Genomic DNA, 18,479 nt, shown 5'->3' with positions numbered 1-18,479 from the left:
AACCAAGAGGCAAAAAACCTATCCTTCAAGGAAGGAAGTCATTTCACCTGCCATTATACCTTGGCTTCTTGGATGCTTTAAACCACTTGGCTTAGCCAGACACCCCATCTTGTTGGAGAAGGGGGTCAAGAGTGCAGGATAGCTGATGTTATCCTGCAGTACAAATGACCCCCAAATCTCATTACCTTAATACAAGTCCACTGTGAGTCCCACTGAGCCTCCAGGGCAATAGTCTTCCATGGGGTGACTCAGGGATCCAGGCGGAAGGAGTCTCCACCATCCTGTAGCTGTACTCCCGGAACCTATAGCCTCCTAGATCAGAACAGCAAGGGAAGAGCCAGCTGGAGAGTCAAACCCTGGAAGTTAAATGCCTCCACCTGGAAGTGATGCCTAGCTCTCCTGCTCACATTGCATGGACTAAAACAGGTCACGTGGCCACATCTGACATCAAGGGACAGGTGAGGGTGCCCAGAAATAAGGATGTGCAAGCTGGTGAATGTGGAAACGCCCACTACAGTGGAATTCCTGGGTTCCTCCAGCGAGAGCAGAGAGCTGTGCCAGGTGCCTCGTCTGCTCACTTCCCTTTAACCAGTCTTCTGTGATTCCGGCTGCCACACGCAGGAGCTTGTTTCCAGAGCGGGAGGAGACTGGCAATGGAAAGATTAGCTGCTCCCTGGGTTCCACACGGGGATCGGTATTTTCAACAATACTTTGTGAGTTCAGCCTCAAAGTAAATGGTTAATTCATCTTGTATCAACAGCACTGTGATTCATAATGTAAACTTGGAGAATCCTTGATGTTTCGGGCCCACATTCCTTTTAATTTGGCTCTGCATTCTTTTAAAGCCACAGCCTGCTCACTTAATAGAATGCAGCATGCAAATGCACATGTTTTTGCCTGGAGGCAATTTAGCCTCGCTGTTTCAATGGATGTCTTCTTTCAAGTGTATATTCTTTCTTAAATTATTTACTGGGTAAACACACTTTGCATTTTCAAAAGGGAGATTAAGACCGCTTGTGGCAGACCTAGTTGAATATAAAGCGCCCCCCCCCACCCCCACCCCCCACTGCAACCTTGTCCAAAGTTAGAAGGAAGTTACTCTGGGCTTCCCCCAAAGTTCCTTCTCTGCTTCACGAGCTGGGAACCCCACTTCCCGGCTTGTGGACCTGATTCTTTCCGGACTCTGCATTCCTTTCTGCTTTGCCTACAGCAATACCTGCCAGCAGCCCCTGGCTGTGATGGTAGGCCAGGTCTCCTCACAGATGGGGCCCACCAATGCCAGCCTTTGTTTCTCCGTCCAGGCTGGCTTGGTCTTATTCACTCAAAGGCCCCAACAGCTCACTTTTCTGGCCCTTAGAGGTATTGTATCTGCCCAACACCTTTGAGGCCCAAAACTGGGTTGGTGGCCTGGCCAGAGTCAAGCTTACTTCCAATTCTGTCAGCTCCAACTCTTTTTTTTTTTTTTTTTTTTTGCCCCTCTACACCCTTTGTCCCACATGTCTTTGTTTGAAAGCAAATACTCTCTCCTGCTGACCTCTTCCACCGCCAGCACACAGTTCCATGAGGACCATTCCTTCTCCCCGTTTGACCCAGTAGTGCTCTGAGAAGACACCATGATACAGTGTTCCATCTTTGGGGAGTTTACGTCAGCTTTTAACTTCAGCCTTTTCTATGCAGACCCCCTTGCGATTTTCCTGCAAATTAAATTTGCACAGATTTCTTCTCCATTCTCCCTTGAATGGAATGATTACAATTACAGGGGCTGCGTTCTTTCATTATCATCCTTTGGACAGTTCTCCTGGGGGCCTACGTGCCAGTAACCATGCCGAGTGCTGGGGCTGGAGAAGTGAAGGCTCCAGGCTCTGTGGACGCACCAAGGTCTTTCTGAATGTCTGTGACCCAGTGGTGCCCTTCTTGGGATCAGGTGTGTGTGCACTGACTGAGTTAAAGATACAAGCTATTAGGAAGGAGCATGGGTGAAACCCACTCTTTGCTTTGAGATGAGGGAAGCCCAATTAGGAAGACTGGGGAAGAGCCGAGGATTTAGGGAATCCTGTGTATTCATTTTTCTAACCATGCCTCAGATTAAACAGGTAACACCCACAGTTAATCCTTTATAAATTAGCATCATGGATGCCTTGGGGCCCTCAACCCACAAATAAAATGGTTGTCATCCGGGAGACACAGTACCGTGGATGACTTAAGGCAGAATTTTAGAGTTTTCATGCTTTTAATCTGTTTCACTGCTGAGCTTCCATTTTGCTGATTTCCTTTGCAAGTCTGATGCGGGTGACTGTGGTACATCGAGATTTGACAGTGACTTGGGCAAATGGGATGTGTAGGGACTGTTCTGAAGACTTCTGCCCCTTCCAGGGAAAAGGGGGAAAAAATCAGTTTGGGTTTTAAATCAAGCCACCAAGTTACACCGATCAGTGTTCGTAATTAGCCTCACTTTAACAAGCCGCGAAGTCCCGTTTTTATTTATTTATTTTGGGGACCGAGAATCTTCCTGGTTCCTGAGTAAATATGGCCTGTTAAGTCTGAATTAGCTGTCATCGCAGAAGAATTAATGTCAGGGCTCAGCCTTTCTAGTGGGGAAGGGAAGAAATAAACGAGACAGATCTTAGCTGAGCATTACGTGATAAATGAGGACCGAGCGGATCATTCATCTCCTTGGAGGAAAGTGGACACAGGCGCTAAAGCAGTTTTGCGGAAGACGTGTCAGCAAATGTGATCATTTTGTAACCTGTCAGGAGGAGAGGGAGCTAGTCCTTCCAGGGCTCCACGAGGGAGTGGGTTTGTCTGATATGACTGTCTGCATCCATCCATTTAGGTTTGGGGAAGAAGGGGTTGCGCAAGGAAGAATGCAACTGAAACCACAAGGATGTTGTCATTCTTCCGAGAAAGAAACTCACCCAGAAGCTAGAAAAGGCTGCGAAGGCCCTGTAGAGATTTCTTCTCGAAGATGTGAAGTTAGGAGGGTGGGGTCTCTGTTAAAGCGGGGGCCTGGCTGGTCCCACCTAGTTCCTCCCATGGGAGTCCCCATCCCACGTTCTGTGTCTAGACAAGGCAGCAGACCTTTTTTTCTCCTTGGTATTTGGCGGACGGGCAGATGGGGTTTGCTGTGGGGTCTTGACAGCTGGATGGACAGCCGGCCGGAGTGCCCACCACTCTGCCTCTATTTCTGCATGGTCGGTTCTGTGGGAGCGAGCGTGGGCAAGGCTGTTTGACCCAGCTTTTTCCCTTAGACAGCCTCAACGAGGCATTCTGATGTTCGACCTCTTTTCTCAGAATGAGGTAACAAAGTATGAAACAACTTCATCAGAAGCCCTCTGCAGGCATCTTAGAGCGTGCATCTGCACTCTGGCTCTCCTTCTGAGTCCCCAGTTCCCCATCTGCATTTGGCAGAGCCAGAGCTGAGGGGATTGGAATCCCTAGAGGTGAGGGCCCACCAGCCAGAGCACACGAGGCACCCGGGTACTTTGTATTATTCCTCATTTCCATCTTTTTTTTTTTTTTTTTTTTTTTGCCACGGAGCACATGTACCGTTTCCTCTCGGCGTAACGGAGCGTGAGCCCCAGTGACAGATGATGGTTTCATAGCCTGAGCTGCAAGCTTGACACTTGCTTCTTAATCTTGTCCTTTTCTTCCTAAGTCTCTCTTTTACTTTTCCCCGGGTATTTCTGTACAGGTAGGTACCTTACTGACATATGTTTCCTTGGAGTCTTTCACTTTCACGGGAAACACTGCAAAAAAAATGAGGCTTGTCTCACATGTTAAATTAAAAAGAGAAGCTCGCATGGGGCCCTTGATCACTGAAAGATTACTGCATGGTGCTCGGAGACCAGAAAGCCATTTGATTCGCTGCAGCTTCTCAGGAAGCATTTCTCCGGGTGCCTCGTGACAATCGCTGTGGCGTCGTTCGTTTGCTGGTGGATTGTTTGTGGAACCACAGAGCTGCGTGGTCACACACACACACACGCACGCAGGCACACGCACACGCACAGCCCACACTGCGCTCCCCACCCCCATCCGCGAAGCCTCTGTTTGATTAGCCGACTTGGTCTTACATGATCTTTGTCCTCGGTTTATCTGTGTGAATCGCTTTTCCTCCTTTGCTCTCTCCTAGAATCATCCAGAACCGCATCCTGATCGTCCTTCTGGCCATCGTCCTGGTTATCACCATCCTGACAGCCATCACTTTTTCTGTCAGAAGACACTGATGTATCTGCTGTTCCTTGATAAACAGCGACCGTGGCTCGTTCTGAGTAATTAAGACAAAATGGTCACATGAATCATTCTCTCGCGCTGACAGGGCCTGAATGATCCTCCCTCTCTTTCGCCGCTGCTCAGCTGAAGTGCAAAGAGTGTAAAAATATTTCCTATTCCTGTTTGCATGTGGGTTGGCTTCCTTTTCTAGGTTTGTCTTCACCCAGATTTGTTTTTCATAGGGGAAGGCGAATGTTTATTTGCCTTTTGGTAATTTCATCTACTGACCAAAATAGCCTTGGTGACATTCTCGCTTGCCCTGTGGACATGTCAGGGGTCATGGTTTGGGAGAGGGCATGATGAGGCAGTCACGGGGGCTTCTGATGGGCTGTGCTGTTTGTCACACACCTCTTGTCACCGATCAGCCCTTCTGTGATGTCTGAGCATGAAAAATGCAGAGGCACGCAGCGGCCAGAGCCAGTGACCGGCCCAGCACACCAGCCCTGTTCCTCCCCAGGCATAATGAATATAGTGCACCTGCCTGAGAGCTTTCATTGTAAAGGTGGGTATTTAATAGCAGTTGTGCAGGAAATTGACTTAGCACTTTCCCTGTTTTTCTATGCATATATATATATATATATATATTTTTTTTTTTTTACCCAAGAATATTTTTTGCTGAGCCTGCCCAATATCCACTTTTCACAACTTTGATTACTGGCTACAAGAAGGATTTCCTTGCCTTCCAAAAATCCCATACTCCCCAGAATCTGCTGGCAGAGAGAGCCCCGGCATGGTATTTAATGGTGACCTCCTCTCCCCTGACCTGTGTAAGCGTCTCTGTATCCTTTCCGTCTTAATATTTGCACTGCCAAAAGCAGCCCTCATACATGTAAAAGGGTTCTCTCCACATCCATTCCAGTATGTAAAGAGAGCATGAATATTTCAGGAAGAGCAAGAACCTGACTCCTTCAGTGAGAAATTTCAAATGTGATTATCAATATGGGAGAGTCCTATAGGCTGATCCACTGGAAATAAACTTGATGGAAAATGTTCACTAACCTCCTTTAAAAGAATAAGGGATTGCAGCGCGTTACAAAAGGATGGCTTGGGTTTTTCACTAACAAATGTGAGCACAGCCTTCCTGAATTCACTATGTATTCAAACCTCTGCCATGCTTTGTGATTTTCTTGGGTTTCTTTCTGTCCGAGGTAACCGGGAATTGCGTTTAAGATGAGTTCATTTATGATCAGGCTTCAAGGTGCCCAAGCTGAGGTCACTCTCCCGCTAGTCATAAAGCAAAATGTGTTTTTCTTAAGACTTCATAGGCACTTACAGGGTCCTTTCTATCTTTTGAGTATAATTGGAAGCTTTGAATCCTTGAAAAGCAAACTTATTCCCTTCATAAAAAATGCTAACCACCTGTGCCCATGGGCTGAGATCACCTGGATGCAGCTCTTGATTTTTTTTATTCCCCAACTCAGGAGAGAACCATTATGGCTTAGAGAGGAAATGCAGAATGGCAAAATCCACCCGAGAAATTGTACTTATCGAAACAGGCTAGGGCCTGCATGTGTTCAGATAAATCATTTAGTCTTGTGTAAATAAAGCTGCAGCATTTACTTCGCAGGGATGGTGTGGGATTTTGGCAGAGCGAAGTAGGCCAGCAAAGGAGTGGGAAGGCTGTACTAATTTTCCTATCAGCTTAAGGGATCTATCTCAGCAAGAATCTTTTATTCTGATAACGGAATTCTGTACCTGCTAAACACATCGAAGAAACAATGAAAAAGCAGGGAAACAAGTAATCTCCTTCTCGTTTTGAAACTCTAATGGTGGGGAAGTACTCTACCAACCTCTCCGGTAGCTTCCTTCAAAACAGTTGGTCTTAGCTAAAGTGTATAATCGGTCACCCAGCTACACCTCACGCCGCCAGACTCTTCCTAAGGCCACCTGGCAAGCCAGGTTGATCTGATCATCTAAACTCGCTGGCTCCTAAATATTTCACTAACACCTGACGTTCATGTTGAAAGAGGAAATGAGGAGGGAGTGCATCGCTCACCCTTCAGTGGCTTCTTCTTTAGGGTTCTATGTCATTATCAGCCCTTGCCTGAGATTTTGCCCCAATTCAACCCTGAGAGTGGGAAGAAGATTGGCCTAACAGCCCCATCAAATTCACCGCAAGAGTGACCCCCTAGACCGGGATAGTGACCACTTTTGTAGGAAGCTGGTCCGAAGGCCCCTGAATTCCCACCTGGCCCTCTCGAATGCTGCAGGACAGACTCAGAGGAGCCCCAGGGGAGGAAAATTGTTTGCCCTGCTCCCCTGGGGAAGGAGGAAAGCCCACAAATTCGAAGCCATTCATAGAACTGTGAAAGGTTCTAGGAACTTAATGTGAAATTGACAAATATCTCTAAAGTCAGGAGCCTTTGTTAAAAATTATGTTCAACGGAAGGGTGGGGTGTAGAAGAGGAGCCGGAGGAGGAAGAGGAAGGAGGAAGCCCTTGCCATATAAAATTCATGCAGACTAAACAGTTTCCCTGGCAGCATAAATAAAGTGGATGCTGCCCTGCTCCAGAATCAAAAGCAATTTAATTAAAGTCTCTTAAGTTGTAAAGAGTTTTAAATGTTCCACGTTGAAGACGAATGCCGACGAATGCCTGCAAATGCAGCGGGCCTGACGTCAGCTGCCAGGCCTGGGCTGGGAGGCCATTTGCTATTCTGTTTAAGGCAGGCTGGATTGTCTTATTTTGGAACCAGCTTGGTGGGGGGTTTGCTTTGCTACTGCTTCTGAGCCCTGAGCTTCAAAGGCTGAAATTAATGGTGAACAAAATTGTGCAGCTCTGGCCGTCCCATGCGGGGCAAGCCCATTGAGGGTTATCATTAAGTAAAGAAATAAAGAGGGGGAAAAAAGCCTGCCTGTTCCAAAAAGCTCATCAGATAATGACCTCAGTGATTGGATTTTCATTACCAAACAGCATCCAGAGATTATCTACTCCACAGAAGAAAGGAGGGGGAAGGAAAAAAAGGAAAGAAAGGAAAGCAACCGTCTTTCTCTTCCTCTCTCTCTCCTTTTTTTTTTTTTCTTTCTTTTGCACATCTTTTCTTTAAAACTGTCAGATCATTTCAGTATTTCAAATCCGAGGAAAACAGCCTGCCTGCTGCTGTATTTGAAGTTGTAATGGTGTCAAAAAGTCACGACTGACTGACAGCCGTCAGTCCCAGAGGGGCTCATTAAATCATAAAAACTTGACAAGGAAATAATTGCGCATCGCCAGCAACTTGGCGCCTGTTTAGACGTTTTTATTTTCTTTCATTATTAGTCCCCACCATTACGTTCATTAACAAATTGCATTAAACTGTTAAGGGCTAATGATTTGTTTATCGCTTTTTTTTTATTATTATTATTTAAACATTAGCTGTGTCATGTGGTACCCAAGCAGCCTCTTGCCATCATCCGACTGAATATTTTTCCACTCCGAGCTCTGGATACTGTTGGAATATGAAATAGATTATTCATTACTCTCCTCTTTGCCACTGATTTGGTTTCATGTAGCGTCTTCCACAGAGAAAGATGAAAACTTGTCAAAAATAGGTTATATCTTATTCGAAGGGGCAACAAAAGCAGCAGGTACAGGCACACTTTAATATTTAATTAAGGTGGATGTTAACCCCTTTAAATGACTTTAGCTGTAAGTTCTATTCAAATGCAGAAGACAAAAATAATTGTTCTTAATTTGCAACCTGTTCGGCAGGCACTCTCATGGAGATAGCTGGAAATTTAGAGCAGCATTTTTAAATAATGAAATTTCCTATCATAAATATTTATAGCCGTTTGTCTACGTAGTTGAGAATTAACTACCAGCCATGATTTCCTCATCTCTTTGGTTTGAACTGCTAGCCCAGTGGGGCACCGAGTGCTTGGAAGTGGAGGTGGCTTTCCTGGGAGAAATGTGTGTCCAGAGCCAAGGACTGCTGCTTGGTCATGGCTGGGGCTGGTTTCCGAGGAACCGCTGTGTGTCCCCTGTCTCTGGTCCACTTGCCTCCCCCTTTAGCTGAGTGTGTGGTTGGAGGACTCCGGTCTGGAGTGAAAGTAAGTAGGGACTTCTCAAAGGGAACACTTGTGTGTCCGGCTGGCTGGTGCTGGGAGGGTGTGATGGGGGCACGTCTGGGCCATCTCTGTGTCATCAATGAGCTCATTGCAAACAGTGCTTCCCTAATAGACAACAGATGCAGCACTTTCCTGGGGTTGACCTTCCACCTTTTTTTTCCTTTCTGTGAAGTGTTTGGCTTTTCCATGGGCTGTGAGCCTGCGGGAAAAAGTTCCAATATCATCATCATCATCCTAAGTCAGAAGTCAATGGCATCTTCCATGCTGTAACTGCTGGACGCATCTGGTCACCCTGTTTGATTCGATGAGTTCACATAACCATACAGCCACTCTGAGAGCCCTGGTTCATTGGCAGAGCTGGGGTGTTCTGGTCAATATCAGGGAATGGGGAGTACTTTTCTCCCAACCTCTTTCTACTTCCACCCACCCCCACAGAGAGACCAGACCCCTTGGGCAACTTCTCTGTGGACGTGAAGGGGAGAGATGGTACACGTTCCTTGCCCAGCACAGCACCTCTCAGCGTCGCCCACACAAGGACAGATGGCCCTACAGGAGCCGTGGCACAGGAGGGGCCAGCGGGTGTGAGCCAGGTGAGGCCTGGCCTCGAGCCTCATGGGTCACTGTGGGCTTAGAAATGGCAGACACACCAGGGTCTGGGGGATCTCAAGCCTCCTTTTCAGTCCACTCCAAATCAGCCACACGACAACTTGCCACCTTTGGAATGGACTCTATACCTCAGCAAAAGGCTTGCTCAGAGCCGTTTTTCCAGAAAGAAGGAAGGAAGACTCTGTAGTGAGCCATCCCCAGTCTGACTCCCGGAGACACTGGTTGAGGTTACTGCCTGAGATGGGACGGCGGCCCTCAAACTTGGCCTTGCCCTATGCCATAACTCACTAACCTGAAACGAAACCCCAGGAAACACTCTTGTTTATATGACTTTACTCTGCCTGCAGCACATTGGACTCAAACCAGTGGTACCTGCGAGGGGCCGCCCACATTATGGGAATAGTCAGGTGGCTCTCAGACAAGATGTCAGCTTTTTTAAAATGGGGCAGGCGACTGTGTACACGGACAGCTCAGAAAAGTTCTTAAAGCCGTCGGCACTGCACCCAAGAAGGGAGCCATTGAAGGGTAACCAAGAGCAGCCAGGTACAGGCAAGAGAATAGGGTGTGCGATTAGAGCCAAGGCTGGATACAGGGTCCTGAAGTGGGTGATGGAGCCAACGTCAGAGTCCTCTACTGTTGTGCTGGAGGAAAGACACGTTGAGTGCTGAGAGAGACTGCCCATGTCTGTGAGGATTCCAGGTCAATAACAGGTGAATGTTCCAGAACCAGCTTGCCAGAGGCAAGTAGGGCAAAAACAAGATGGTGGGGCAACCAAGATGGTAGGGCAAACCAAGACGGTAGGGCAAACCAAGATGGTGGGACAAACCAAGATGGTGGGGCAAACCTAGATGATGGGGCAACCAAGATGGCAGGACAGGAATGGGAGTGTATGAGGTTGGGAGTGTATGAGGAGGTAAGGAACAGGCAATGTGCAGGTTAAGGATGGAGATGGTTAGGGGGGCTCATCCCAGGAAGTAGCCAAGAAGGAGGGACACAGGCAAGTAGGCCCCACTTTGTGCCACTCTGGGCCCCTCCTTCAGAAACAGCCAAAGGAGAGGAAAGGCAGGGTGCATATCTCCTGGAACCCTGGCCCAAATCACATGCAATCCCTGTTGCCTTGCCTCATGGGGCTCCCAGCAAGCTGTGGGGAAAGCACTTCCTTATCCTGAATCACCTCGCTACTTGTGCTGCATAAATAACGAAGATATCACAGAGAGGGGGGAAGTGCCAAGGAGCAGAGCTCCGGCCTGTGATTCTGTGAACCCATGCAGCACTCCTTCCTTCATCCAAACAAGGCCCTTTGGCGTGAATAATAGCTCAGCGGCCCCGAAGCCTGTATTGATCGACCACGCACACTCCTCTGCTGAGAGCCGCCTGAACTTTCCTGGGGGCAGGACAGGCACTGCTCAGTGCGGCGCACCCGCTATGTCCCCCGGCCTCCCCAAAGTGTACTCAGGAGGGGACAGGACCAGGGGGAACCAAGGCCCTCCTCCAGCTCAGTGCTGCTTTGTTGCCTCAACTTTTTTGCTTTTAACTTATGTTGCCAGGAAAAGTACCTGAGTTGGAGAGAAGTGTTTTTTGCATGACGAGGTCCCACAGAGTTGAGAACGAATACAACCTCGAGCTCCAGCTTCTTTCCAGAAAGTTCTGCCTAAGACCCTGGCCTCAGAGGAGCCCTCAGCTGACACTTACGGAGGCCCACCGTATACCCACCCCACCATCGGGCTCGGCAGTGTGCCTCACTGTACTGCATTTTCCTCTTAATCTTCCCTGTCTTACATCATCAGAAGGGAGAGGAGCTGAGAAAGTGGCTAGAATCCATCACCTCCTTGGGAGACGGGAGCTGCTGCTAAATTCAGTGGAGAAGTGTAGGCCGTAGGCTGGTAAAGGCGGGGACAGAAGCCTGCCAACCCCACTCTCTGAGGCTCCGACCACACTGCCCCCTTCCCTTGTTTGCTTCTCTTCTGGACACAGGAGGTGGCCAAGGCCTTGGCCCTCTGAAGGGTGTACAATTGTAAGGTCAGCCAGGGCCCTGCATGGTGACACCCTATGGGCTGGCTGGGAGACACCTGAAATCCCACCTTTAAAGACTCACTCCTTTGGTTTCTGACCTTGGACCCTGGAAAAATGCAGATTCATAATCCCCTAGGCAGCTTCATCAGCCACGATCCCTCTGGGTGAACCTTTCCGGTCTGACCGTTTCCTGTGGGAGATTTGGCATTTGGGGGAGAAGCGACCCACCACTCAAGGGAGTAGTTAGCGGTCTTTGGAAGAAAGAGGAGAAGGGAAGGGGGCCTGGGTTCCCTGGGACCAGCTCTCTGGAGGTTTCTCCTGGCATCAGCTACCCTTCTGGGTAATGGATGGGTTACCGGGGACACAGCCTTGTCCCAAAAGTCCACACACACCCGGCCAGGGCCCAGGGCTGCTCAGGCAGACACGGGGGTTCTGAGAACACGTGCACTCTGCCAAGGAGAGGTAACAGGTTGAGGGCCCTTGGACACCTCCCACAGCAGTGCCCTTGCTGAGAAGGAGGACAGAACAGGGAGGTAGGGGTGCCGTTAGCACAGGTTACCTTGGGGTCCAGCAGACTCCATCCTTCCGTGAGCCGCTCCAACCTCCTGTCCAGGTCCTGCTGAAGGTGACAGGAGGCCAAGGCCACTGCAGTGCCCAACTTGACATTTAGGGGAGAGCCCAGATGGCTCACTTATGCCCTGAGCCGACCCTCCCCACACTGCCCTACCCAGGGGTCTTGGCACAGCGGGGCATTGTGGCCCTCAGAGCCTCTCTCTGCATCATTTCCATCTCCTCTTCATCCACGCCCACCCCTCCCGAGAAATCACAGAGCGAAGAGAGCTAGATGGCTTCAGTGAGCTCCTTATTGTCCCCAACGAGACTTCTAAATAATCAAATCTTTCTTTCCCTGTTTGAAGCATGAGAGGTATAATCAGATTTATCCAGCTAGTCAATAAATATTTATTGAGCATCTACTATGTTCCAGGCCCCAAAGACACATGGTCAAGAAGATAGATAAGAAAACAGGTAAAATAACCCCCCAGCCCTGGGACTGGTGGTCAGAAAGCTGTTTTCATGCCCAGCGTCCTGTCTTGCTCTCTGGTCTCAGGCAAGCGACTCTCAGGGCCTGGAAATCACATTGCAATGCCGCTGCCTCTGCCGCCTTCCACTGCTGCCCCTGAGATTAAGGCCCATGTCCATAAATTGCTTGGCAAAGTCCTCTCCAAACAGCAGTGCTGTGTGTTCATTCCTCCTTGCAATCTCCACGACTACGTTTGTGCGGTCGCCCCATTGGAGCAGGAGTAGGGCTGACGCTTACCTGGCAGTGGATGGGTCCCCGTGAGCACTGGCCCCTTGTGCAGCAGGACCAGCCAGATGAGGCCAGGGACAGGAATGGGGACCATTTAGACTGGGACTGAGTTGGAGGATTTTCTTCTCCCTGCTTATTAAATGATAAAAGTTTGACTTGGCAGGCGATCGGAAACCCAAAATATCATGAAAGGGAAAAAAGTTGCCGAGTGGCTAAGAGGTGCACCACGGGAGTGTGGCCGGGCTGAGCAGAGGGGGCAGGAGACGTTTCTTCAAAGGCTTCTCTCCCCTTCTTCTCCCCTCTCTGTCCTCCATGTGGAACGGGGAGAATAGAAGCAGAATCCAGATTTGGGCACGTGGCTGAGTTGGTCACCCTCCCCCAGCAGCACCCCCGGACACTGGAGACACTTTGAAGTCTGGGCACGTGGCACTCGGGGCCTGGAGGCGCCTGGCATCCCGGCCTCCGGACGGGCCTCCCTGAGCTCCTTTTTGAGGAGAGATGAAACACACAGAGCCCGAGAGCGGGGTTTTAGAATGAGGAAACGTGGATCAGCGTCCCTTGAGCTCCATGCTGGCCACCTTGGTGACAGTTTGGATGGCAAAAGCCAAGCAGGTGGACGAGCTTGGGCTCACAGAGCCCTCAAACCGTGTGAGCTTTAGGGGCCATTAGGCAACCTGCTCATTTTCCGATGGGGAAACGGGGCTCAGAGAGGGAACAAGACTTGCTCAAGATCACCCAGTAAGTCGGTGGCAGGGCCAGGGGTGGATGCCAGATCTCCAGCCTCCGGCCGGGCTTCTCTCTTCTTCAACCGGCACCACATTCTGGAAGCCACGGCCCGGCCACAGGAACACTGGCCTCCTTGGTAGTGTTGGCCTTCACACCACGGGGACCTACATTCCTCAGTGATGTTTTTTTAAACTGTGATGTACAGAAAAACTCAGTTCCATCCATGCTGGCTCTGATCCCTTTTTTCCCCCCAAATGTCAGATCTTTGTTCTTTGGAGGAACCGGCGGGGGAAACCCTGGTTCTCTCCTCATCTGAGCTTGAGCATCATTTCTGTCCTCAAGTCCCTGCAATCGCTCTTCACACTCCGCCGTCACTAGCCGCCCCCCTCCACTGAAAGAATCTTGTGAGAAACAATTAAGTAACGAGTAGAGGCCCCACCCTGATGCGGAGCCCCCAGGGGACACCCGGAGGAAACGCCTTGGCCTCTGGTGCTGAGGGGATGCTGCTTTAGATCTGGGGAGCCCTGAAGATGCTCCTGGTCTGGGTGGTGGCAGCAGTGCATTCACACCCAGGAACAGCCTGGCGACAAGACCCACGAGGCTTTGGTCTTTTCTCAAAGTCTGGTATCTTCTGTGTTGAGTTGGGCCTCAGGTGCCCGGAGCTCTGGGCCCTGCTGTGCCTTTTGCAAGTCATACCCTGTTCCTGGCTTTGGTTCCTCACCCAGAAAACCAGCAAGTTGGGCTGGAAGGGAGGTCCCTGCCAACTCCAGTCATCCATGGCAGGGAAAAGGGAATGTTCCCGACAAAGCAGGGCGAAGGGCCCAGGGGTAAGATGGCAGCCTTGGCACGTAGAACCTTCTGAAAGACCAGGAGACGTGGCCTGCTGAGCTTCTGTGTGGTCTGGGGTGCAGGGCCGGTATCATGGGCCCCGCACTCAGAAGGCCCCTGCACTTGGGGTTTAATGTTCTGTGTTGCTGTCTTGAAATTCTTAATAGTTCTATCTTCGTAATTGTGTTTTGCAGATGAAGTCTGATGGGACAGTGGACCGTGAACTGGGGGCTTGGAGCCTCCGCTCACGTGGTCTTGCCTCCCACCACCTCCCTGTTCCTGGGGTCTGGTTCTCAGCCGCTCCCTCTTCTGTCCCCTGGAACCCTAGTACCACTTGGCCTTCCCCTCCCCACCTTCACTCAGCATCCGCTGCCCACCTGCCCCCAACCTGGGCACAGGCATGGGGAGGAGCGGGGACAGTCATGCACACCCCACAGTGTCTTGGGTGGGGCATGATGGCTGCAGCCCCCGCCCTGCACTGGCAGCATCAGGGCGCATTCATGGGGTACTCAGCAGGGACAAGCCTCTGGTCCCCCCCGATCCAGGTACCAAGTGTATCCAGTGCATTCTGAGGTTGCCCGTCTGCTGAGAGTTGGGGCAGGGGGCCTATGGAAGGAGATGCCTGGCTCAACTTCCTGCCCCAGACCTGGGGCACAGCATGTCCGTCCAGCCACTGGGGAGAAAGGGAACCTGACCTTCAGGCTCCAGGGCAACGCGGGCCCCAAGCTACCAGGCAGGGCCCAGGCCCATGAGGGTCTGCACTCCCCTGGGAGAATCCCCATTGGCCCGCTCCACGCCTGGGGGAACCCTCTCCTACTTCTTCCCACCTTCCCGAGTCTGGCTTGTCTCTTTTGGCCAGCTTGAGGCACCTGGTTCTCAAGAACCACGAAATACAGTGTACAACTTTGGCAATTCCACACGTGTTAAATCTGCTGATATTTGCATTTTAAAACTGGCACTCTACAATATAAAAGTGAACGGTACAATTTGTGCTAATAACTTAACATTTTGACTTAACTTAGTAGAACATTAACTGAAGTTTTTAAACACCATGAGAAGTTGAGAGAGAGACCAGGGATGAAAGGAAAAAGCATTTTTTTCTTGCTTTTTGAACATGGGGCTCCATGTTTTCGTTTTGCTCTGGATCTCGCAAATTTTGGAGCCATTCCCACCTGGATGAGTCACTTTGCCTCTCGGGCATCCATTTTCCTATCAGGAAACCAGACCATTAGCGTTGTGCTTCTCCACCCTTGCTCACGGGCACATTATGAATGTGCACTTGGATAAAGTCCATGAAAGAGATTTAGAAACCAGTGTGTGGTGCCAATCCCCAGCCTTGGAGCCACAGCCCTTCTTTCTCAAACAGGAGTTCAGCTCCTCCCTTTTGTGGGTTTCACCACCATTGACAAGTCAGCCCCTCCCCCAGGCCTTCTCCCCAGGTGTTACGTCCTAGAACTAAAGCCCCGAGTCTGACCACCTGCCACCTCCCATACATACAGAATGGAGGTGTCAGTGCCCAGAGAGGTTGAATCTGGAATCCAAGCAAGTTGTGAAGTGGAAAGATGGCAGCTGGCCCGACAGCTGAGCCTAACAGTGTGCAAAGACCACTTACTGGTCTCTGCACTCATCCATCCTATTTTCCGGCGAGAATCAGAATTTCAGAGCCTAGTACGAAGCTCAGCATAGGCACCAAGGTGGCTGGGTGCCAACCGGGTTTGGGTTGCAGGATCATCTTCCTGAGTATCGTAAGAATTCTGATTCCAGTTACACTGCCAGGGGGAAGAGATGTCCATTTCAGAATTGTTTCCGAAGCTACCATAATGGAGGGGGTGGGTTTCAAGTGCAGCGTTCAATCTGCCTTGCCTGACATTTGAGGACTCACTATCCAAGGGTTGAATGGGTCCAGCCCGTCATATTCTATAAAAGTGTTGTCGCTTTAAAATAATATGTATGGAGTGAATGAATGAATGAGTCCATTTAGATCAAGTTGCCTCAAATGGAGTCCAAATATTAAATTGCATACTCAACAGTGTCATGTCAGGAGAGAGGAAAAATTAGCTGACCTCCCCCACTCTGGCTTCTTTTACAGCCTTACCTCGATAGTGGATGATCTATCATTTTAAAGTTTTGGGTTTTTAAAGTTTGTCTTATTTTACTTATTATCACATTTTGAGTGATGTCTTCTGGCTCCAGCTCAACTTCCTCCAGATAATTCATTAGGCCTGCGAGCTGCTCCGGCGTGGGATTAGAACCCATGTAGTACATAGTCACTTTAAACTGAGAACTGCTAATTAATCGCTCTTCTCTGTGTAACTGAGCGATAGCGCTCCTTCCCCGAGGAATTGCGATTTCATGGTTCCTAATGATGCTGCGATTACATTATCTTCATCACTTAGACGGTGGGTGTCAGGAGCGATGGCTCGAAGCCCATCTCGGGGCTGGGGAGAAATCACTCCTAAAACCAAGGGGATGAGGAAAAGAAGTTCAAATGTCTGTTGCTAATTTTCATTAATGTGCTGCCGTTTCTTGCATCTCATTCAGGCATTAGTTTCAAGTTCCAACTTCCTCCAGCTCCACCGAACCTCACATTTTTTTTCTAATATTCACAGGGTTATTTTTTGTAAAATTCTATTTATTTGCCGTATTCCACATAATAATTTATTTCCAGCATTTATTTTCATTAGATTTCTTGGGAACGTGGTTCTACATATCGTTAGTACAGTAATACATTTTGATTGTTGTTTCCTGAACTAACTTGTATTATTTGATGAGTTAAATAAAATGCCTAATTCCAAAGTCTGCTATTCCCATCTTTTGCATTTGGATTATTTATCTTACTTCCTGTTCCCTTTCCTTTATTTATTTTTTTTTTGTAAGTTTATTTATTTTGTTTATTTATTTTTGGCTGTGTTGGGTCTTCGCTGCTGCTCGCGGGCTCTCTCTAGTTGCGGCGAGTGGGGACTACTTCTCGTTGTGGTGCGCGGGCTTCTCATTGTGGTGGCTTATCTTGTTGCAGAGCACAGGCTCTAGGCACGTGGGCTGCGGTAGTTGTGGCACGCAGGCTCAGTAGTTGTGGCTTGCAGGCTCTAGAGTGCAGGCTCAGTAGTTGTGGCGCACGGGCTTAGCTGCTCTGCGGCACGTGGGATCTTCCCGGACCAGGGCTCGAACCCGTATCCCCTGCATTGGCAGGCAGATTCTTTACCACTGCGCCACCAGGGAAGCCCCCTGTTCCCTTTCTAATTGAAGGGGTATTATAAATCTTCAGTAGTGCTTTGTTACAATTTCTGTGCTGTGAGTATAGACACTGTCATTTTTTTTTTTTTTTAATTAATTAATTTATTTTTGGCTGTGTTGGGTCTTCGTTTCTGTGCGAGGGCTTTCTCCAGTTGCGGAGAGCGGGGGCCACTCTTCATCGCGGTGCGCGGGCCTCTCACTGTCGCGGCCTCTCCTGTTGCAGAGCACAGGCTCCAGACGCGCAGGCTCAGTAGTTGTGGCTCACGGGCTTAGTTGCTCCGCGGCATGTGGGATCTTCCCAGACCAGGGCTCGAACCCGTGTCCCCTGCATTGGCAGGCAGATTCTTAACCACTGCGCCACCAGGGAAGCCCCCTCATTTTTTTTTTTAAATGATGAAACTTGGATCAGGTTTAAGGTTGCTTTTGAATACAAGTTTTCTTCTTCTTCTTCTTTAATTGCCCCAAGACATGGCTTTGAAGAGATGGCATCACAGACCTGGACGTGAGCTCTGGTTCCCTCATCGATGTGTTGGGATGATCTACTGAGCCTCAGTTTCCTTGACTGTAAAGTAGGGAAAAGATCAGCCACCCCAAGGACAGATATGAAGATTCAACTAGGTAACCCATGGAAAGCACCACCAGGCATATGATAAACCATCACCATCCCCTTCATCTTGATTAAATGAGCCGATCTGTGACATATCATGGTAGAGACACATGACTGAGGGTGGGGGACTTTTGGGTGTTTTGTTTTCTTTAAAGATTCTTCATGATTATGGCCTTTAAATACTCCAGGAATGCCTTAGATTCCAAAAAAAAAAAAAAAAAAAGAGGAAGATATTCATTTTTTTTCATTCATTAAAAAATATTCATTTAAAAAATGTTTTAAAATATTTTTAACACTAAATGTCAGACATGGCACCAAGTATTGGAAAACAGCATCCAACCACAAAAGAGAGTTTCTGCCTTGCCCAGAGCTCACAGGCTGGTGAGGGAGACCCAGCAGTTACCTGGCAATTAGCTGCCATAGGAATTCAGTCACAGACCCTGGAGAGATAAGGCAGTCTTGCTCGGGCCGATTTGAGCCTATTCAATGCCAAGGGTATAGCATCCTGAAGGAAATTTGAAGACACATTTGAAACACTGGGAAAAAAAAAAAATGGTTGATTTGGAATGAATGAATGAATGAATGGGAGACAACTTCTATCATTCCAGGTGACTGGCTCAGCCAAAATTTCACCGGCAGGAAGTTCGCCATTAAATGATCATTTGTTCCCATCCGAGGGCAGAGGCACTGTGAATTGCGTGGGCGGGAAGACACGTGGCTCCCCCCTCCCGTGGGACAGGAGGCAGCGCCAAGAAGGGGCGCTGAGCCACCGGCCGCACCCACTCCCAGAGTAGCAGGTGCTTCTCCGTGTTGGTGCCTGGACCGCCTGCCTCAGAGGAGTC

General features: G+C 49.3%; 1 protein-coding gene across 8 annotated transcripts in view; it reads left to right on the top strand.

The window, feature by feature from the left end:
* Positions 1-18,479, top strand: part of VTI1A (vesicle transport through interaction with t-SNAREs 1A) — a 415,946-nt gene that overhangs the window by 349,042 nt on the left and 48,425 nt on the right. For 5 of the 8 annotated variants that reach the window (XM_059899426.1, XM_059899427.1, XM_059899423.1 and 2 more), the window contains one exon: positions 4,130-5,259. The exons of 1 other annotated variant lie outside the window; for it this stretch is intronic. In XM_059899426.1, the coding sequence (XP_059755409.1) occupies positions 4,130-4,223 (94 nt within the window). In that variant the 3' untranslated portion in view covers positions 4,224-5,259. Of the gene's footprint in view, positions 1-4,129; positions 5,260-17,496; positions 17,593-18,479 lie in introns of those variants that run through there. 2 more of the 8 variants (XM_059899429.1, XM_059899434.1) reach the window with 2 other exon arrangements.

This window comes from Balaenoptera ricei, chromosome 16, assembly GCF_028023285.1.
Source record: "Balaenoptera ricei isolate mBalRic1 chromosome 16, mBalRic1.hap2, whole genome shotgun sequence".
In the NCBI taxonomy this organism is placed as follows: domain Eukaryota; kingdom Metazoa; phylum Chordata; class Mammalia; order Artiodactyla; family Balaenopteridae; genus Balaenoptera; species Balaenoptera ricei.
This window is presented reverse-complemented; position numbering and strand designations above follow the sequence as displayed.